The 20,795-nt window shown below is 41.8% G+C and overlaps 1 protein-coding gene across 2 annotated transcripts in view; it reads right to left on the minus strand.

Moving 5' to 3' along the window:
• chd1 (chromodomain helicase DNA binding protein 1) overlaps positions 1 to 20,795 on the minus strand; it is a 193,716-nt gene that overhangs the window by 109,876 nt on the left and 63,045 nt on the right. The window contains exons 3-5 of one of the 2 annotated variants that reach the window (XM_043709925.1): positions 4,288 to 4,498; positions 4,088 to 4,189; positions 3,126 to 3,199 (exon numbers count right to left, since the gene is read on the minus strand). In XM_043709925.1, coding sequence (XP_043565860.1) covers positions 3,126 to 3,199; positions 4,088 to 4,189; positions 4,288 to 4,498 — 387 coding nt within the window. Of the gene's footprint in view, positions 1 to 3,125; positions 3,203 to 4,087; positions 4,190 to 4,287; positions 4,499 to 20,795 lie in introns of both variants that reach the window. The other variant, XM_043709918.1, reaches the window with a different exon arrangement.

Here is a 20,795-nt window from a genome sequence, read left to right on the forward strand (position 1 = left end):
CTTGTTTCTGTGGAGACAGCAGAAATTAGAGCGTCATAATCCTGTGTAGCTTGGCCAACGAGGGCCTGTCAAAATAAGCCTTCTCCGCTGCCTTCAACCATACTTCAAGCAGACACTGCTGCTTGTCCTTATGCCGTTTCCTAGGAGATAACTAACCCCCTGGCATAGGGTTTGACGGTTTCCCAAAGGACGGACGGGCTACTAACCGAGTCTGAATGAATGTCTAGGAATGCCCTAAATTCCTCAGAGAAGTACTCCATAAAAACTTATTATCCTGAAGGATAAAGGGATCTATTCACCAGTGTCTCGGGCCCACTATAGTGTCCTTAATCTTAACCAACGGGTACACTGGAGCATGATGGGAGATGGTACTATTACCAACCGTACAAGATGCCACCAAGTCCAGGGTTGCCACAGGGGTCAGAAAAATAGTCAATCCTGGTGTGACACCTGCATGGATTGGAAAAAACATGTCGGGTAGAGACGCTTCCAGACGTCCACCAACCCCTAACTCCACACACAGATCCACTAATTGTTTAGTTTGTACAGAGAGTATCGGGGGGCCTTTGGGCAACCTGTCTACCATGGAATCCATATGACAATTAAAAGCTTCCCCATGATGACATGCCGAGACTTGAGACTGATCGGTTTAGAGAACGCACCTACGAGAAATTTGAGGGCTTGGGCCGGAGTAAACATTTAAAACACCATAATCTTCGCAGTTTATCAGGACTTTGATGATTACAAACCTCCCATGTGTGTCTTTAACACACTCTCGCAACTTCAAAGGGAGATTCCTCCTCACCAATATAGCCACTCCCCTACTTCTGGTATTAAAAGATGAAACGTAAACCCAATCAAAGCCATTCTGCTGTAGTTTCAAATGCTCCCTATCATCCAAGTGTCTCTCCTGTAATAAAACAATATCAACCTTCTCCTTTCTAAGGCCCAAGAGTACCTTCTTCCTCTTAATTGATGAGTGACTCCCCTTAATGTTCCAGATACACCACTTAATCAAGTGATTAGCCATAACCTTCTGCAGTAACATTTAGATTCCAGAGAGGAGGAACTCGAACTACAAATTGCTGAGCCTTAGTGTCGCAAGATCCATCAAACAAAAAAACTACATAAACTAAAACCATTCCAGTTAACAAACCTATAAAGCTATCAAAGACCATGTACAACAAAAACCAAAAAAAAACCCAATATATAAAGTGCCAATGGCACTGAATAGCAGAACTCACCCCCTGCCCAAGGGGCATCTACACATTCCAAAACCCAACATCCACTGCCAATACAGCAGCCAGGGTATTTAAATACCTGAACCGGGCATTAACTGCCTGTAAGTAGGCATCTAACCATCCCAACCATTTTCTCTTCTCCTAGCTAGAGCCAAACCACAAACACAAGCAGCAAAGAAAGAAAATACACCATGGAATAACAATGTGAACAAAGACATTTTGAAAAAAAGTACCCCAGCCATCCTTTGGTATAACTTAACTTAGAAACTGAAAGTAATCATCCCAGCCAGCCCCCAGCATTGTTTAGACCAGATTATTACCAATTTAAAAAACAGAAAAGAAAGCCCTGACAAAACTTCCTCTTTCTTTCAAAAGAAAAGTAGATATATACCCAAACAACACTACTATTTGTACATACTAAATAGTTCAGATTAAGTTAATTTGTTCACAATGTCTCTTGCCTTCTCCGACATGTGAAAGATATGGACAGGTCCATCTCAGGTGATCCGAAGCACCGCTGGGTATCTCAGAGTACTGGATCCCGAGCTCCCTCAGTCTTTTCTTGATGCCATTGTCATCCCATTGTTTACTGCAAGGTCTTATCTGATTCAAGTCATGCTTAGCTGAATCTTCTGTTTCACAAAATGCAAAACTTAACTATTTCCCTACCTGCTCATACCCTTTACACATTCTCACCATCATAGGATTTTTTTTACCGGATCACCGCCGCTGAGAAGTCCTGGAAGAACATTATCCTAGAGCCCTCATGAACTGGGGCCTTCGGACCCTTCCCCTGGATTCTGGGAGCTTCCACGATTCTCTCCTTATCTCTATAATGATGAAACTGCATCAAGATAGGACGAGGACGTTGGTCCAGATCTGACCTCTGCGCCATGACCTGGTGAACCCTCTCAATCTACAAGCTTCCCAATTCAGCCTCTAGGTTAAGGAATTTCGGCAACCAGTCCTCAATAAATTCCACTGGTCAGTCACCTTCCTTACCCTCCGGCAAACTGACAATCTGAATATTTTTTCCTCCTGCCTCTGCTCTTGAGGTCATCAACCTGGTCAAGCAAATTATGGACCTGCGTCTCCAGGTCCGGGATCCTCTCCTTGGAGGAATCGGTATCAGCTTCCACCACTGTGACTCTGCATTCTACCTCATCTGTCCTTTTCTTGAGGTGTCCCAGCTGCTGTTCATACATCTGCAGCATGTTAGAGATCGGAGCCAGCTTCTCCTCTAGCTGCTTCCCCAACAGCTTGCAAGACTTCGCGAGCTCCTTTACCAGGACCTGGTAGGAAATTGAGCCCGAGAATCCTGAAGGCTGGGCCGCGGACCCGGCCTTGGACGTACCTGCTCCCTTCTTCGGCATCCCTGGACAGCAAAAATCGAGCTACGTTGTTCCCTAACAGTTTACTGGGACTCCATGATCTTTCTAGAATCCCAGGATATCGCAGTGAATCAGGTAGGGCGGGTTAGGTCCCCCATGCGATGTGGTGCAGAGCTCTGCAACACGATCTTTCTAGATTGCCGCCATCTTGAATTCCACCCCCCCCATCAATTTTGAAATGGGTAATTAAGCTTGGTTGAAGGGTGAGTGAATAGCAGTGTGCAAGAAAATTTGCTTTTCAGGTGACATCTTTGGAGCACTGACTCTTGGAGACAGCATTCAAAGCGTTGTGGGAAGAGTTAATTAATGATTGGTGTATCTCTGTTTGGATTTATCTGTGTTTCTATGGTAAATTGTATTCAAAATTTCTTTCGCCATACAATGACTTCAGCAAACTTTCTCTAAGATTGCTTTACAAGGAACACAGACCTGCTACGAATAATAACAAAAGCCACCACTTGGCTAAGAGCCAGCTATTGAAATACTGACTTACTCTCTGCGTTTCACATGTTTGGCAGTGTTCTCAGAGGATGAATCATCATCAGAATCTTCACTACTTGATGACTCCTGCTGAAAAGTAAGACAATAAAAATTGTACTCAACAGTTGCAAAAAAAAAAACAATTGAGGAGTCAATGTTACTTGGACCAATTTAAATTATTTTGTAAAATGATAATAAAACTTCTACACAGACTCTTCTTGGAGATATGATTGCTCCCGCCTAACAAAAAATCTTAAACAGGCATTCGTGAGATATAAAACTTATAATTATGTATTTAATACTATGATTCACAAAAAAATCTAGCTCAAATCTAATTTGAGCAACCATAATAATTATTGTTGGTTTATTTAAAAATGAATTTTCACAGTCACATTACAAAAGTAATTTTTAGTTCTTTAGCAAATTTCACTGTGATGAAATCTATAGAAGACTTTTTGAGATGACAGACAGGCAGAGTAGCCAGTGCTGGAGATACTTTACATGTCAAGAAAAGATCCCAAGTAATACTTCTCTATTAACATTTCCATATTAGTTGAGCACTTTTTGCAAAGTTAGATATCACCATATTATCATCAGGCTGTTTCTTACAGAACTGTGTTACTGCACAGGCACTGCACAGAATTCCAGTAACCTTTACTGACCTTTTATTATGCCTAATATCGAATGCTCATTTTTTATTTGCAATTAATGGCAAGAAAGAGACAAACAAGATGGACTTTATTTGGAATTTTTAATTGTAATAAATTTGGCATGATCCTATAGCTAATGATTTAATCTCCAATATGAAATGAACAATTCTGCTTCAATCCTGTAAATTCCCAGGTTCCTGTGTTACACTGCTACAAACTCATTGCTGCATGAAGATCATGCTGGTAGTCATATCACAATTCAATAATTATGCGCTCAGATTTAATAAAAAGCCCCGCACCCACTTATTTTAATTAAATTTCAAACCTCTGAACTGTTTGAAGAAAGCTGTTGCTGTTGTAGTTGTTGCTGCTTTCTGATCATGGCAGATCGCTGAACAGTTAAAATACTTGGATTGGATTTCCAAAACTGCAACAGAATAGGGGGAAAAGGGTCAAACTTCATAACAGGCCCTTTTTATTTAAATTAAAAGTTAGCCAAATATGAATAAGTAATTATATAATTACCTCTGCTCCATCAGTTTTTGGAACTTTGCTCTCAACTGTTCTTTTTCCTTTGGATGATGACGTGTTGCTTCCTGAACCAGATGAATCAGAATCAGACTGGCTGCCAGAGTCAGATTCACTATCAGAGTCACTGGAGTCATTGCTATCTGATTGACTGCTGCTTCCATCACTGCTGCTCCCGGAACTTGAACCAGATTCTTTGTCAGATTGGCTAAAACGAAAATTCAGAATTTTACTCCTTCAACAATGACACATCTTTGATTGAACCATATCTACAACTAAACTTTGCACAATATTTTGAAATCGATTACTGCAAACTCATATGGAAATACGAACAAAATATGCATTTGTTTAACAAACAAACAATCCAAGGTGCTTCACACAAGCATAACCGGACAAAATAATGAACTAAAGGAGGAAGCTTGGACAAAAAATGTGGCCTAACAGGTATTTCACAGACAAGAGTGAGAAGTGAGAAGAGATATAGGGAAAGAATTCCAGAGATCAAGAGCTAAATGGCCTAGAAGCTCTATCAATAGTGGGGTGAACTAAATGAGAGATGCAGAAGTTGCCAAAACTAGAGGGATGTGGTCTTGGAAGGCTGTAGGAGGTTACAAAGATAGCATATCAGAGATTTTAACACAACATACCACAGATCACAAATCTAATAAACATCTATGAACACAGGTATAAAGAGTGAACAGGGCTGGTGCAAGTTAAGATTTTGTAAACAGCGTTTTGGATGAGATTAGTTCTAGGGCAGATAGGAAACTGGCCAACATTGGCTTGATACAGAACTCATGATGGGAAGCAAAGAAACGGGCTGCAAGTTTCCTAATATTTAACTCATGAAAGTATCTTCACATTCAGGACTGAATACCAGTCAAGGTATCTGACAACAGGGCAATGAAGGAGATATGAATGGTGGTGGTGAGGTAGAATGGAGTGTACTTGTGAAGTGTGTGTGAAGTGAGGCCACACATTCATAAGGTGATGGTTGAGGCCAAGCATGAGTAATGGTGCAAGGCTCAAGTGAAACCACTGCTTGAGCTTCTCTAGCTATGACTAAATACGCAAAAGAACTGTGCAAGTCAACTCCATTCAGTTGCACAACAAAGGAAAGTTGAGCACATTAAGTGATATCATCCTCAACAAGTATTTCTCAGTTATCCATTCAAATGTAGATAACATATATATGGTAATATTAAATTCACAATCAGAGTCACTAGTTTCAGCAAAAGCTCTTTTTTTTATTTAGCCTTGGAATGTGGTCAACTCCAACAAGCCAGCATCTATTATCCAATAAAAACCAAAAGAAATGCGGATGCTGTAAACCAGAACATTCTGAGCAAGGATCACTTGACCCGAAACGTTAACGCTGATTTCTCTCCACAGATGCTGCCAGATCTCCTGAGCTTTTCCAGCAATTTCTATTTTTATATCTATATTCCACCCCTAGCCCCTGAGTTAACTGCATAATGTGAAACCTGAGTCATATGTAGGCCAGACTTGTAATGCTAAATTTGAAAAATTCTTAAAATAATTTAGCAACTTTCAAGGTAATTGTTCTCAGCTGCTAATGCACAAATGAAGATATTTACTGAATTCACATTCTTAAATCTAACATAGTGAAATCTCTAGGATCTTTAGTCAATAGAAGAACCTAAATTTGGTAGAGTGTATTTTTATTGTTAACAGATTGTGGCACACAATAGCACCTCAAGACTATTTAATGGCACCACCAGGTTCCCACAAATAAACTGATTTTTTTTGATAAGTTGTCAAAACAATGGCTTAAACAGAAATTAAAATTTACTATGACTAAATGTATTCAGTGTTGCTTTTATCTTTTAACAACCTAATGTTCTTTCCATGTGAAAGCCTCAAGCTTTCCCAAAAACCTGGAATCTCGGTTCATACTTCTGCCCAAAGTCACATGCCATTACGAATAGAATGCATAGTCTACACTCTAGACAGAGGACAGGGCGTGGCTACAGCAGTTTGACAACAAGGGCCAAGTGAAGGTGCAGCTCAAGACGACACACCATCTAAAGCTGATTGCTGCATGCCCATCTCCTCATCTAGATGGAAGGTGCCAGCAGGCTCTACGTAGTAGTCCCTCAAGCAGAGCGAGATATAAATGGTCATCTAATCTGCTTGATGTCCAGTGAAGAAACTTTGACCTCCTGAATGACCAGTAAGTTCTACACAATTAAGATGCACACCCTCATTCCAAACATACATTTTGTATTCCCTCTTTAGAAAACTGTCTTGAGATCTAAATGTTTTAATGGAAAACTAAATAGGCAGGAGCCCAAATAACCAATTTATATCAACTGCGTTTTTTTTTCAAAAAATTGTGTAATAAATAACCTGTGATGTTTAGTTAGTCTCAATCTTAAAAATATGATGAAACAGGAAATGCTTATTACTTACACCACATCAACTTGACAGTATTGCAGCACAATTGATTTAGCAAGATAATTCACCACAAAATTAAATAGTTTAAACTGACAAATATAAATGGCTATCTTCACTCACTAAACAAGAGCAAGTTAGCAAAAAATACAAACTTGTCATCGGAGAAAAGATTAAAGGATTGGGTATAGCACAGGTAATAACAAATATCACAATGTCTCACTTTAATCAGCTTCTTCTTTTGAAGGATCTACATCATCATTCTGCAGCCAAACACAGGTCAGTTTGCGCACACAGCACCATATTATTTGGATGTTGGACACTTCACTGCTTAGCAACACCAGGAAGGGTCACTCAATCCAAAACATTTACTCCGATTTCCATCCACAGATGCTGCCAGACCTGCTGAGCTTTTCCAGTAAATTTTGTTTCGGTTTGAGACTCTATATAGTCCATCAATTCAAGTCCTGAAGTTCAGGACCAGGTACATGCGGGAAGTCTCAGAGCAGGGAAGAAACTGAAGGACCTAAAATGTGGGGGTGTCAACGGAGAGACAAAGAGGGAGGGAGTATTCACGGGGAGGCAGTCATTGTGGTGATGATGTGGGGATGCCCGATGCTGATTGAGGTGACCTGCACGATGGGCTGAGCAGTGTTAATTTGAGGGCCTCCCCACCTCCTATAGCTCTTGAACTCCTCTGAAAATGCAAGCTGAGTGGGAGATTTTCCTTAAAAGTAATTAAGAGCTCACTTAGTGCCTACAGTGGGGCAATTACAGACAGACAATTTGGGCGAGTGTTATATAATGTGATTTATGCAAATCATGATGTAACTGACCACAAGAGAAAACAAGCCTAGAATGAACATGTGAAGAGAGTTCGCAGACACTATACTGGCAAGCTGTATTTAATGATCCATGTATTGATATAAATATAAGGAGTACTACAGTACATGAGGTGAACAGCCTTGCCTGGAAATGAGGAGCTAGCAGCCTCAAGGAGAATCCCATGCACAGCCTGATCTCAGTTTGCAAGTAGCATCATTGGCTTAAAGCATAAGATATCGTAATGAGGGTGGTGGAAATTAAGCAGGAGTGAAGAATAGAACGAGACCAAAACTTCTTGTTGCTCCCAAACATATTTTGTCCAAATTTTAGAATGAATGTTGCTCGCTTGCATCTTTAAATAATAAAAAATTGAAATATATCTGTGCTGTCCTCTCCAACAAAGCTGTACATCTAAAATATAAAAACAGAAAATGCTGGAGAAATTCAGATGTGGCAGCATTTATGGAAAGAGAAACAGAATTTACATTTTTCTTCATATCTCATTTTCAGTTGTGTGTATTTTGGGGAAACATACGTCAGGCAGCATCGACATTTTGGGCATAAGCCGGTCATCAGGAATAAGGAGAGTGGGCCAGAGGTGAGAGATAAATGGGAGGGGGTGGGGTGGGCTGCTGAGAAAGCGATAGGTGGATGGAGGTGAGGGCAAAGGTGATAGGTCAGAGGGGGAGTGACGGACAGGTCAGGAGGGCACTGCCAAGTTAGAAGCTTGGGACTGAGATAGTGTGAGGGATGGGGAAATGAGGAAGCTGTTGAAATCCACATTGATCCCGTGTGGTTGCAGGGTCCAATGGCGGAATACAAAACATTCTTCCTCCAGGCGCGGGTGATAACAGTTTGGTGATGGAGGAGGCCCAGGTCCTGCATGTCGTTGATGAAGTGAGAGGGGGAGTTGAAGTATTCAGCTACGGGGTGGTGGGGTTGGTGGGTGCGGGTGTCGCAAAGATGTTCTCTGAAATGATCCACAAGAAGGCGTCCTGTCTCCCCAGTGTAGGGAAGACCACACCGGATGGAACGGATGCAGTAGATGACATTGGTGGAGGTACAGGTAAATATCTGACGGGTGTGGAAGGATCCCTTAGGGCCTTGGACGGAGGCGAGGGGAGTGGTAAGGGTGCAGGTTTTTCACTTCATGCGGTGGCAGGGAAAGGTGCCAGGAATCTGTGTGGGCTGCTGAGGGGAGTGGAGCTGACGAGGGTGTCGCAGAGGGAATGGTCTGTCCATAACGCTGGTAAGGGTGGCAAGGGAAATACGTCTTTTGTGGTGAGGTCCGTTTGGAGGTGCCAGAGGTGGCAGAAGACGATGCGATGTATGCGGAGTTTGTTAGTGTGGAAGGTGAGGATCAAGGCGTTTCTGTCCTTGTTGCATTGAGAGGGGTGCAGTTCAAGGGTAGTGGTGCATGAAGTGGAGGAGATGTGTTGGAGGGCATCATCAACCACGTGGGAAGGGAAATTACGATCACGGAAGGAGGCCATCTGGGACTTTGAGGTGGAATTGGTCATCCTGGGAACAGATGCAGTGGAGGATTTGGAATAAGAGATGGCATTTTTACAGGAGGTAGGGTGGGAGGAGGTGTAGTCTAGGTTGCCGTGGAAGTCAGTGGGCTCGTGGTATATTGTCTGTGGCTACTCGATCACCAGAGACGGTGATGGAGAAGTCCAGGAAGGGGAGGGAGGTGTCCGAGATGGTCCAGGTGAATTCGAGGTCAGGGTGGAAGGTGTTGATAAACTCTTTAACCCCCTCATGGGAGCACGAGGCGGTGCCAATATAGTCATCGATGTAGCGGAGGAACAGGTGGAGGGGTGGTGTCGGTGTTACTGCTGATGATGAACTGTTTCACATATCCGACAAACAGGCAGGCATAATTGGGTCCCATGCGGGGGCCCATGGCTACCTCTTTGGTTTGGAGGAAGGGTCAACTTGGCACCACCCTCCGGACCTGTCCATCACTCCCCCTTCTGACCTATCACTGTCTCTCTCACCTTCATCCACCTGTCGTTTTCTCAGCTATCCACTCCACCCCAATTTATTTCTTAGCCCCAGCCTACAAGCCTCAATCCTGATGAAGCGCTTATGCCCGAAATGTCGATTCTGCTCCTTGGATGCTGCCTGACCTGCTGTGCTTTGCCAACAACACACTCTCGACTCTGATCTCTAGCATCTGCAGCCCTCACTTTCTCCTATCGGATCTCATTTTCAGCTTGGCATTTTATAGCCTTCAGGACACAGTGCTCAGGAGATCAATTTATGACTGGAACCAGCTGGAGAAAACACTTAACCAGCCTCTCAAAAAAAGAAAAGTGCCCAGTGACAGATTGATAAAATAAATTAGTACAATAAAAAACTGCAATATTCGCATGCACTGAATCCACAAAATATCAATTAGACAACCATGGTCTCAGGTTAAAACAGTACCACCTTAAAAGGACATCCTAATAACTTTAAACTATGAACTGTTTAATTCTCCTTGTGTCATGGACATTATCCCTCCAACTCTGAACGTGTGCTTGTCCATATGTGTAAAAGTACGCACACATGCTTGACACTGCATCTTTATAGTTTTTCTCAGAGTGAGCAGATAACAAAATTGATCTTTCATTCAAAAATACCCTGTTCACTGGCTTATTGACCGATACAGTTGACATTGGGTAACTACAGTTTTATTGGAGAAAGGTATAGTCACAGACAAAATAGAACATAAAACATTGAACAAATAGAAAATGTTGAAGATATTCAGCCGGTCTGGCAGATATTGGATTTAAATGAAATGTCACCACTATACGTTTCTTTACAGATACGGCCTGATCTGCTGAGTTTCTCCTTTTTTTTCAGATTTCCACCATCTGCAGCATTTTGCTTTTATTAACAAATTTTTTTGTTGCAGCCAATGGAGGAGATTGAAAAGGGGTGAAAAGAGGTGTTTGCCTCCATAATAGTAAAACCTGAAGCTCAACTGGGTCACATTGGACAGGAAGTCTGACAGTGCAAATTAATAGGAATATGACATATTGTAAATGTCACTGCACTAGCAATCTAAAGGCCAAGGCTAATGCTGTAGGTACAGGAATTCAATTCTCACTACCACTAGTCTCAGTAATGGCATCATCAATTCATAAAAATCCATCTGGTTCACCCTCCTTTCTGCTGCTGAAACAAATATGGACAAGAGCATTGACCAGGGGCTGACGGGAAGGTGAATCACTGAGTTAAAAAATTCTCTCATGAAGAGGCGGAGCGCACGCTGAGCAGGAGAGGACATGGGACTGCTAAGTGAAGTAATATATTTGGGTGGTTGTGTTACCCAAAAGACTACGTAGGTAGCGTCTCCCACCCATCCTCCTCCTCTAACCAATAAAAAGGTTCTGTGCACTGGATTGGTCAGGTAACTAGTTTTTTTTATTCTTTATTTTTCGACAGTCCTTTGGGAATTTACAACAGTGGGGTATGGCAGTTAGGGCAGTTGAATGGTCTTCCTGCAGAATGTGGGAAGGGTCCCTGCTGACATCACCTACAGGAAGTGCACCCAACTCCAGCGCCTCGAGAACTGTGTTAGGGAACTAGAGCTGGAGGAACTTCAGATCATTCGGGAGGTGGAGGGGGTTGAGAGGAGTAATCATACCTCAGGTAAAAGAAAAAGGCAGATGGTTTACAGTCAGAGGATGGAAAGGGAACTGACAGGCAGTGCAGGGAAACCCCTGTGGCCATTCCCCTGAATAATAAGTATACCGTTTTGGATACTGTTTGGGGACGGGGAGGGGGGGGAGGGAGGAGGGAGGAGACACGACTTAACAGGGGTAAGCAGTGGGGCTCGGGTCTCAGGCACAGCGTCTGTCCCTGTTGTTCAGAAGGGAAGATGGAAGGGGAGCAGAGCTTAGTCATTGGGGACTCCATAGTTAGGGGGACAGATAGGAGGTCTGTGGGAATGAGAGAGACTCACGGTTGGTGCGTTGCCTCCTAGGTGCCAGGGTTCATGATGTCTTGGATCATGTTTTTAGCCCCAAGTCGTGGTCCACATAGGCACCAATGACATAGGTAGGATGGGGATTTAAGATGGAAAATCAGGGAGCTAGGGTGGAAGCTTAATGCTAGAACAGACATCTCTAGTTATCTCTAGTTTGTTGCCTGTACCACATGTTAGCGAGGTAAGGAATAGGGAGAGAGAGAGGAGTTGAACATGTGGCTACAGGGATGGCGCAGGAGGGAGGGTTTCAGATAACTGGATAATTGATGCTTATTCTGGGATAGGTGGAACCTCTACCAACAGGATGGTCTACACCTGAACCTGGGGAATGGAATTTGCTAATGGCCTTTGGGTGGGTTTAAACTAATTCATTAGGGGGATGGGAACCTAAATTGTAGTTCCAGTGTCTAGTAGGTTATGAGTAGCAAGACCAGAAACGAAGTTTCAAGGTCGCAAAAGTTCACTGGCAAGCAGGAAGGTGGTTTGAAGTGTGTCCACTTTAATGCCAGGAGCATTCACAACAAGATGGGTGAACTTGCAGCATGGGTTGGTACCTGGGACTTCGATGTAGTGGCCATTTTGGAGACATGGATAGATCCAGGACAGGAATGATGCAGATTCTGGAATTTAGATGCTTCAGTAAGAACAGAGGTGGTGGTAAAAGAGGGGAAGGAGTGGCATTGTTAGTATTATGTGGCAGAAAAGGTGTTTGAGGATTCATCTACCAAGGTAGTATAGCCTGTAGATGAATCCTCAACTATAGGCCTCTGAATAGTTCCAGAGATGTAGAGGAAAGGACAGCAAAGATAATTCTCGATAGGAGTGAGAGTAACAGGGCAGTTGTTATGGGGGACTTTAACTTTCCAAATATTGACTGGGAATATTACAGCTTGAGTACTTTAGATGGGTCAGATTTTGTCCAGTGTGTGTAGGAGGGTTTCCTGACATAGTATGTTTACAAGCCAACAAGGGGCGACGCCACATTGGACTTGATTCTGGGTAATGAAACCGGCCAGGTGTTAGATTTGGAGGTAGGGAAACACTTTGATGATAGTTACCACATTTCGGTTATATTTACTTTAGCGATAGGTCTATAACGCGGGCAAAATGTTATTGCTGGGGAAAGACAATTATAATGCAATGAGGCAAGATTCAGGATGCACGTCACGGGAAAGGAAACTGCAGTGGATCGGCACAATCAAATTGCGGGCTTTTTCAAGGAGCGGCTACTGCGTGTCCTTGATAAGTATGTACCTGTCAGGCAGGCAGGAAGTGGTTGAGCGAGGGAGCCATGGTTTACTAAAGAAGTTGAAGCTCTTGTCAAGAGGAAGAAGGTGACTTATGTTAGGATGAGGATTGATGGCGCAGTTAGGGTGCTTGAAAGTTACAGGTTAGTCAGGAAAGACCTAAACAAAGAGCTAAGAGCAGCCAGGGTCATGAGAAGTCGTTGGCAGATAGGATCAAAGAAACCCCTAAAGCTTTCTATAAGTATATCAGGAATAAAAGAATGACTTGAGTAAGATTAGGAACAATCAGGAACAGGAGTGGAAAGTTGTGCGTGGAGTCTAAAGAAATAGGGGAAGCACTAAATGAATATTTTTCGTCAGTATTCACACTGGAAAAAGACAATGTTGTTGAGGAGAATACTGGGATACAGGCTACCAGACTAGACGGGATTAAGGTTCACAAGGAGGAGGTGTTAGCAATTCTGTAAAGTATGAAAACAGATAAGTCCCCTGGGCAAGATGGGATTTATCCTAGGATTCTCTGGGAAGCCAGGGCGGAGATTGTAGAGCCTTTGCCTTTGATCTTTATGTCATCATTGTCTACAGGAATAGTGCCAGAAGACTGGAGGATAGCAAATGTTGTCCCCTTGTTCAAGAAGGGGAGTAGAGACAACCCTGGTAATTATAGACCAATGACCCTTACTTCGGTTATGGGTAAAGTGTTGGAAAAGGTTTAAGAGATAGGATTTATAATCATTTTAGAGGAATAAGTTGATTTGGGGTAATCAACAGAGTCTTGTGAAGGGTAGTTTGTGCCTCACAAGCCTTATTGAGTTCTTTGAGAAGGTGATCAAACAGGTGGATGAGGGTAAAGCGTTGATTTTTGATAAGGTTCCCCACAGTAGGCTACTGCACAAAATAGGGTTGCATGAGATTGAGTGTGATTTAGAGGCTTGGAACAGAAATTGGCTAGCTTAAAAAAAGTGATGATTGATGGGAAATGTCTATCCTGGAGTTCAGTTACTGGTGGTATACTACAAGGATCTGTTTTGGGGCCCCTGCTGTTTGTCATTTTTATAAATGACTTATATGAGGGCATAGAAGGATGGATTAGTAAATTTGTGGATGACACTAAAGTCGGTGGAGTTGTGGATAGTGCTGAAGGATGTTGCAGGTTACAGAGGGATGTAGGTAAGCTGCAGAGCTGGGCTGAGAGGTGGCAAATGGAGTTTAATGTGGAGAAGTGTGAGGTGATTCACTTTGGAAGAAGCAACAGGAATAACGAGTATTGGGTGAATAGTAAGATTCTTGGTAGTGTAGATGAGCAGAGAGATCTGTGCCCACGTACCTAGATCCCTGCAAAGTTGACAGGGTTGGTAAGAAGGCATGTGTGTGTTAGCTTTTATTAGTAGAGGGATTGAGTTTCAGAGCCATGAGGTCACGCTGCAGTAGTAGAAAACTCTGGTGCGACCACACTTGGAGTACTGTGCACAGTTCTGGTAACCACATTATAGGAAGGATATGGAAGTTTTGGAAAGGGTTCAGAGGAGATTTACTAGGATGTTGCCTGGTATGGAGCGAAGGTCTTATGAGGAAAGGCTGAGGGACTTGAGGCTGTTTTTGTTAGAGAGAAGGTGGTTGAGAGGTGACTTAATTGACACATAAGAGATAATCAGAGGGTTAGATGGAGGGGAAGAGAGACAGTGAGCCTTTTTCCACGGATGGTGATGGCGAGCACAAGGGGACATAGCTTTAAATTGATAGTTTCTTTACTCTAAGAGTAGTAGGAGCATGGAATGCCCTGCGTGCATCAGTAGTAGACTCGCCAACTTTAAGGGCATTTAAATGCTCATTGGATAAACATATGGATGAAATGGAATAGAGTATGACAGATAGGCTTCAAATTGGTTTCACAGGTTGGTGCAACATTGCAGGCTGAAGGGCCTGTACTGTGTTGTAACGTTCTATGTTCTATTAAAGTTCTTCAGGTCAGAAATTTAGCCTAGATTTCACCTTTGTGACTATCCCCACAGCACTATCCCCTCTATCTTCTGAAATGGCCTATCAAACCACTTATCTCAAGGGCAATTAGGATGGGCAACATGCATTGGGCTTGCCAGCATCATCCACATCTCATGAAAAATAAAGATATGAACTGAAAAAATAAGGGCAGGAAAAGAATCTATAACCCATCAGGAATGCTCCGGCATTCAACATGGTCTTGACTGGTCCTCAGCTTCAACTTCACTTTCCAACTCACTCAATTAGATCTCTTATTTTTCAAGGGAGATCCAACAATGTGTATATCTCAGTCTTGAATATATTCAGAAGTCCTACGACACAAGGTTATAGTCCTATATGTTTATTTGGAATCACAAGCTTTTGGAGCACTGCTCCTCCATCACTTGTTAGACTGTAACCTGGTATCATGTGACATCTGACTCTGTCCACCCCCAAGCCAACACTTGCACATCCACATCTTAAATATATTCAATGAAGGAGCATCCACAATCTTTGAGGATAGAGCGTTTCAAAGAATTGCGACCTTTTGAATGAAGCGGTATCTCATCTCAGTCCTAAATCAACAATCCCTCATCCTGAAATTATGCCCCCTTGTCCTCAATCCCCCAGCCACGAGAAACATGTCTCAGTTTAGGCTATCAAGACCTTTCCTAATCTTGAATGTTAGCTGAAATTCAACATTTTTTCTTTGCTTCTCTATTCTGTAACTAAGGATTGTACCAAGGCACCTTTTGTATCTAAGATTCCACTGAAAGTGGCGACTTACAAACTCTTCACTGTACTGATTTGAGTTCATGTGACAACAAAAGCTAAATTCAACTCAATCAGATCAATTCTTATGCTCCTAAACTCCAGAAAATATAGACTCAGTTTACTCAGCATCTTGTAGCAGGACCTCTTACCTAGAAACCAGCCAGAGTTATACAGCATGGAAACAGACCCTGTGGTCAAACTTGTCCTCACTGACCAGAATCATAAACTGATCTAAACCAATTTGGCAGCATTGGGCCCATATCCCTCTCGACCCTTCCTATTCATGTCCTCATCCAGTTAAATGTTGTAATTGTACCCACTTCTACCTTTTCCTTTAACAGCTCATTCCATACATGCACTACTTTCTGTGTGAAAAAGAGACACCCCTCAGGTCTCTTTCATATCTGCCCCCTCTCACCCTATGCCTTCTAGTTTTGGACTCCCTGACCTTGGGGGGGAAAAAAAGACATTGGCTATTCACCCAATGCATGCCCTTCATGATTTTATAAACCTGTACTGCCTCCAATTAAAACAAAACTTCACAGAGCATTCCAGACATGGTACAGTCTGAACACTGTGGATACTCCGTGCTCCGTGTGTTTAGACATCCTGCCAACAGCAATATGTACAGCTCCTGACTGCCCTGCTTTCTATGCAGTGAAAATATTGGTTTCTAAATAGTGCCTGTACCCCTTGACAAGGAGACCTGGGTTTAAGTCCAACAGTAGGATCTTGGGGTCCACGTACACAGGTCCCTCAAAGTTGCCATCTAAGTTGTTAGGGTTGTTAAGGAGGCGTATGGTGTTTTGGCTTTCATTAACAGGGGGATTTGAGTTTAAGAGCTGCAAGGTTATGCTGCAGCTCTATAAAGCCGTGGTTAGACCACACTTGGAATACTGTGTCCAGTTACCTACAATCACATGTTGCTTTAGAAAGGTGCAGAGGAAATTTACCAGGATTGGAAGGCTTGTCTTATGAAGAGAGGTTGAGTGAGCTAGGGCTTTTCACATTGGAGAGACTAAGGAAGCAAGGTGACTTGACAGACATGTACAAAGTTACAAGAGGCATGGATAGAGTAGATAGCCAGAGACTCCTCTCCAGGGCAGAAATGGCTGTCACAAAGGGTCATAATTTTCAAGGAATGAAGGAAGGTATGGGGAGATGTCAGAGACAGGTTCTTTACGCAGAGTGTGGTGGGTGCATGGAATGCACTGCCAGCGATGGTAGGAGAGTCAGAGACATTAAGGACATTTAAGCAATTGCTGGACAAGCACATGGATGGCAGTAAATTGAGGGGTGTGTATCTTAGGTTGATCTTAGATTAAGAGAAATGCTTGGCACAACATCATGGGCCGCAGGGCCTGTATTGTGCTGTACTCTTCTATGTTCTATGTTCCAGAGGTGTGTAGTAACATCTCTGAATAGATTGATTAGAAAAGTAGGTTAATTTTTTTTTAAATGATATCACCAAAACCCCACACAACTGTAGCAAGGCTTCTTTATTCTTTTACTCCAATCCTTTTGCCATAAAAGCCAACACACCATTTGTTTTTCTAATTTCTTACTGTAACTGAATGTTAGTTGGGTGTTCTTTGTACAAGCACACCTCTCTGAACATCGTGTACACATTTCACACCTTCCAAACAATATTCTGCTTCTCTATTCTTAAAGTGAACAATATCAGTTTTCCTTGTTACATTCCATTTTTCAACTTGTTGCCCATTTATTTAATCTATTCAAATCTCTTTGCAGCCTCTTATTGTCCTTCTCATAGCTTGCATTTCTGCTTAACTTTCACAAAGTTATAGAATTGTTACAGCACAGGAGGCCATTCAGCCTATGTCAGCAACACTTCTATTCCACTGTACTGACCTCCTGCCTTTTCTCCATATTTCTGCACACCATTTCTATGCAAATAATCATCCAATGTCCTCTTGAATCCCTCAATTAAACTTGCCCTCACCACATTACCAGCGGTGCACTCTACACCCTAACTACTCACTGTGATTTAATTTAAAATCTACTTATCTACAAACTAATATTATTTCTCTTTCACTTCCTCAGATACCTGAAAGGGTTCAGAAAAGATTTACAATGATGTTGCCGGGATTGGAGGGATTGAGCTACAGGGAGAGGCCGAATAAGCTGGGGCTACTTTCCATGGAGTGTCGGAGGCCAAGGGGCACCTAAAAGAGGTTTATAAAATTACGAGGAGTAGATAGGCTGAATAGTCAAGGCCTTTTCCCCCAGAGTTTCCCCACAAGGGGGTATACTGGGTAAACTGGGAGGGAAAAAATTTAAAAGGGACTGAAGGGACAACTGTTTCACACAGAGGATGGTTCATGTATTTAATGAACTGCCAGAGGAAATGGTGCAATTACAACATTTAAAAGGCATCTGGAGGAGTTCATACATAGGAAGGGTTTAGAGGGATATGGGGTAAACGCTGGCTAATAGGACTAGATTAGTTTAGGATATCTGGTCGGCATGGATGAGTTTGACAGAAGGGTCTGTTACTGTGCTGCATATCTCTATGACTCTGATTTCACATAAAAGGGTAAGGTTCCACAATACCATATCCTCTAGCACATTATTCAAGTGGCCACTGGTTCTGTTCATAGCTTGATTTTTGCTTAAGATAGGAAAAAGAAGAACAGAAACAAGGTTGTTTTCCCTCTCCTCTCATTATAGCAATATCCATTAGTTTGGGAGGTGCCTTCTGTACACATTACCCTGAAGTACACACTTCTCCAAAGTTTAACTATCCTCCTGTATCTTATGGTCTTATGAATTTAAACTTATTTAACACCTGAGAATAGATTATGAGCTAATGCAGCATCTTAAAAAATAATCACTGCGTTAACCCAGTGGGCACATACTTCAGCATAAAATAAAAACTCTTCTTTAGAAGGAAAAAAGATTGATTTCTTAGCAAACTAATTTACAGATGCACTTTCTGTCCCAGCCCCAGCTCTGCCTAGTTTATTGCAATACAACACGAATGACTCTCTTCCTCAATATCCTTCAAAGCAATCAATGCTGGAAGCAAGAATGCACTTCCAGGTGTTTGATAAATGAAATAAAAAGTGCATTTTCACTTCATCTAATGACAGAATAAAATATAGAAAGAACAAAAATAAACTGCTCAATAAACTTACTTTCTCCTCATTCAACAAAATAGAAGTCAAGTTGCTTCATGATTTGGAGGTGTCGGTGTTGGACTGGGGTGTACAAAATTAAAAATCACAAAACACCAGGTTACAGTCCAGGTCACAGTGGCTGACGAAGGAGCAGCACTCCAAAGCTAGTGCTTTCAATTAAACGTGTTGGATATACCCTGATGCTTGCGATCTTTTTAACTTTAGAGTTGCTTCGCATCAGTCTTCTTTTGTTTAACTTAACACACAAACCATCAGCAGCTTTCAGATTACTAGAACATTGCAGCTCCCAAAGCATTTACAATCTTAGAAATACGCAATTCTTACAGAACTGGCAGTTATTTGGTCTTTTGTGCCCATGTTGGTTTACTGCACGAGCAATTCAGCTAATCCCATTGCTCTGCTTCTCCACCACAGCTCCACAGGTGCTCATCCAACTTCCTTCTAAAAAACACAATTGAAGACGATCCCTACTCTCTTCATAGTTCACAACAGTTTGAAATGCTGTCTCACTTGCAAACTTTAAGATTACGGCCTGTATGGCAAAGTATAGGTCATCAATATAAGATCAAGAAAAGTAAATGGTCGTCATACCAACCCCTGGGAAACCACAACGAATAGCATCTCCAGTTTGAAAAATCACCATGCACATTCCTCATCATTTCTTATTACTCAAACAAGTTCATATCCACACTACCACAGTCAATTTTGAGCCAGTGGTTTCATCTTTTCTGACAAGGCTACAATGTGTTGCTTTATCAAATACATTTTCTAAGTCCACACACATAGCTTCAACATTACTCTCATCAATCTTCTATGTATCTTTGTCTCAAGTTCTAAAGAAGGGTCACTGGATCCAAAACGTTAACTCTGATTTCTCATTACAGATGCTGCCAGACTTGCTGAGTTTTTCCAGCAATTTAAATTTTTGTTTGCGCATGTAACTTTGTCAATTCAGTTAAACAGAATTTGCTTTTAACAAATCTGAGCTGGCTTTTCCTCAGCAATCCACACTTGTTCAAGTCACTATCAGTTTTGCCCCAGATTATCATCAAGGTTAAACTGATTGGTTTCTGGTTGCTAATTTTATTCCTACACCCTCTTTTGGACAAGGGTGTAAACTTTAGCATTATTTAGTACTCTGGTACTGCCCTTACATTTAAGGAGATCAGAAGATTATGCCAGTGCCCACATAATGCTGTCCTCTATCTTCCTCAGAATCCTTCAATGAATTTCCTCCAATAATGCAATTTTCTTTTATCAAAATACAATGTAAATGAAATAATCAATTTAGGAGCAAATAACTGCAGATATTGGAATCTGTACTGAAAACAAAAACTGCTGGAGATCACAGCGAGTCAGTCAACATCCATAGAGAATGAGCAAACTAATATTTCAATTCTAGATGACTCGAGGTATGGAGGGGACAATATCTATGCAATTATGGGGAGTGGATGGGGGAGTGGATTGCTGTGGGAGAAAGGGTGGTGATAGTGCATTGTCAGTTTTATTTGTTTGCTGGCATTGGCCAAGTATCAATAATTAACCAGAAAAGGAGATAAATGTTCTGCTTCATACCAAATCTATCAAAGATCAATTTTAGTCTTCACTTGAATTAGTGAATAAGTAAACAGGGCTTCAATATTATGCATTTTTCAAAAGCTGAGAAACATTTCAGAAGCACAACTTTATTGATAAGGAAAACATGCTAAGTTATTGCAGAATTAACCGTTTTGCTCCAGACAGAATTAAACTGTCAAAAAGTACAAGTGTTCAACTTTACAACTTAAATTTCAAGGATATTTTCAACAAAAATGAATTATTGCTTTGTATATACCAAAATTAACAATTGACATTTTTCCAGATAAAACATCTTAAATGCTATTGCCTGCCAGCACACAATGTATTTTTTTAAATGGGAAAAGAGAGCGTAGCAATTGTGCTCAACTACCTAAGACTAAACTCATAACCCCACAGAAACTTCTGATGAAGAATAATGATATCTCTGTTAAAAGGACTTTAACATAGTTGTCACAGTCTTACTGGGGCAAAGGGCTGCTCCTTCGTTAGAGAAGGCTAGTGGCAGTTTAACCTGAGGGTCATCACATCTCAGGCAAAGGGAGAGGT

The sequence above is a fragment of the Chiloscyllium plagiosum genome, chromosome 2 (genome assembly GCF_004010195.1).
Source record: "Chiloscyllium plagiosum isolate BGI_BamShark_2017 chromosome 2, ASM401019v2, whole genome shotgun sequence".
NCBI lineage: Eukaryota > Metazoa > Chordata > Chondrichthyes > Orectolobiformes > Hemiscylliidae > Chiloscyllium > Chiloscyllium plagiosum.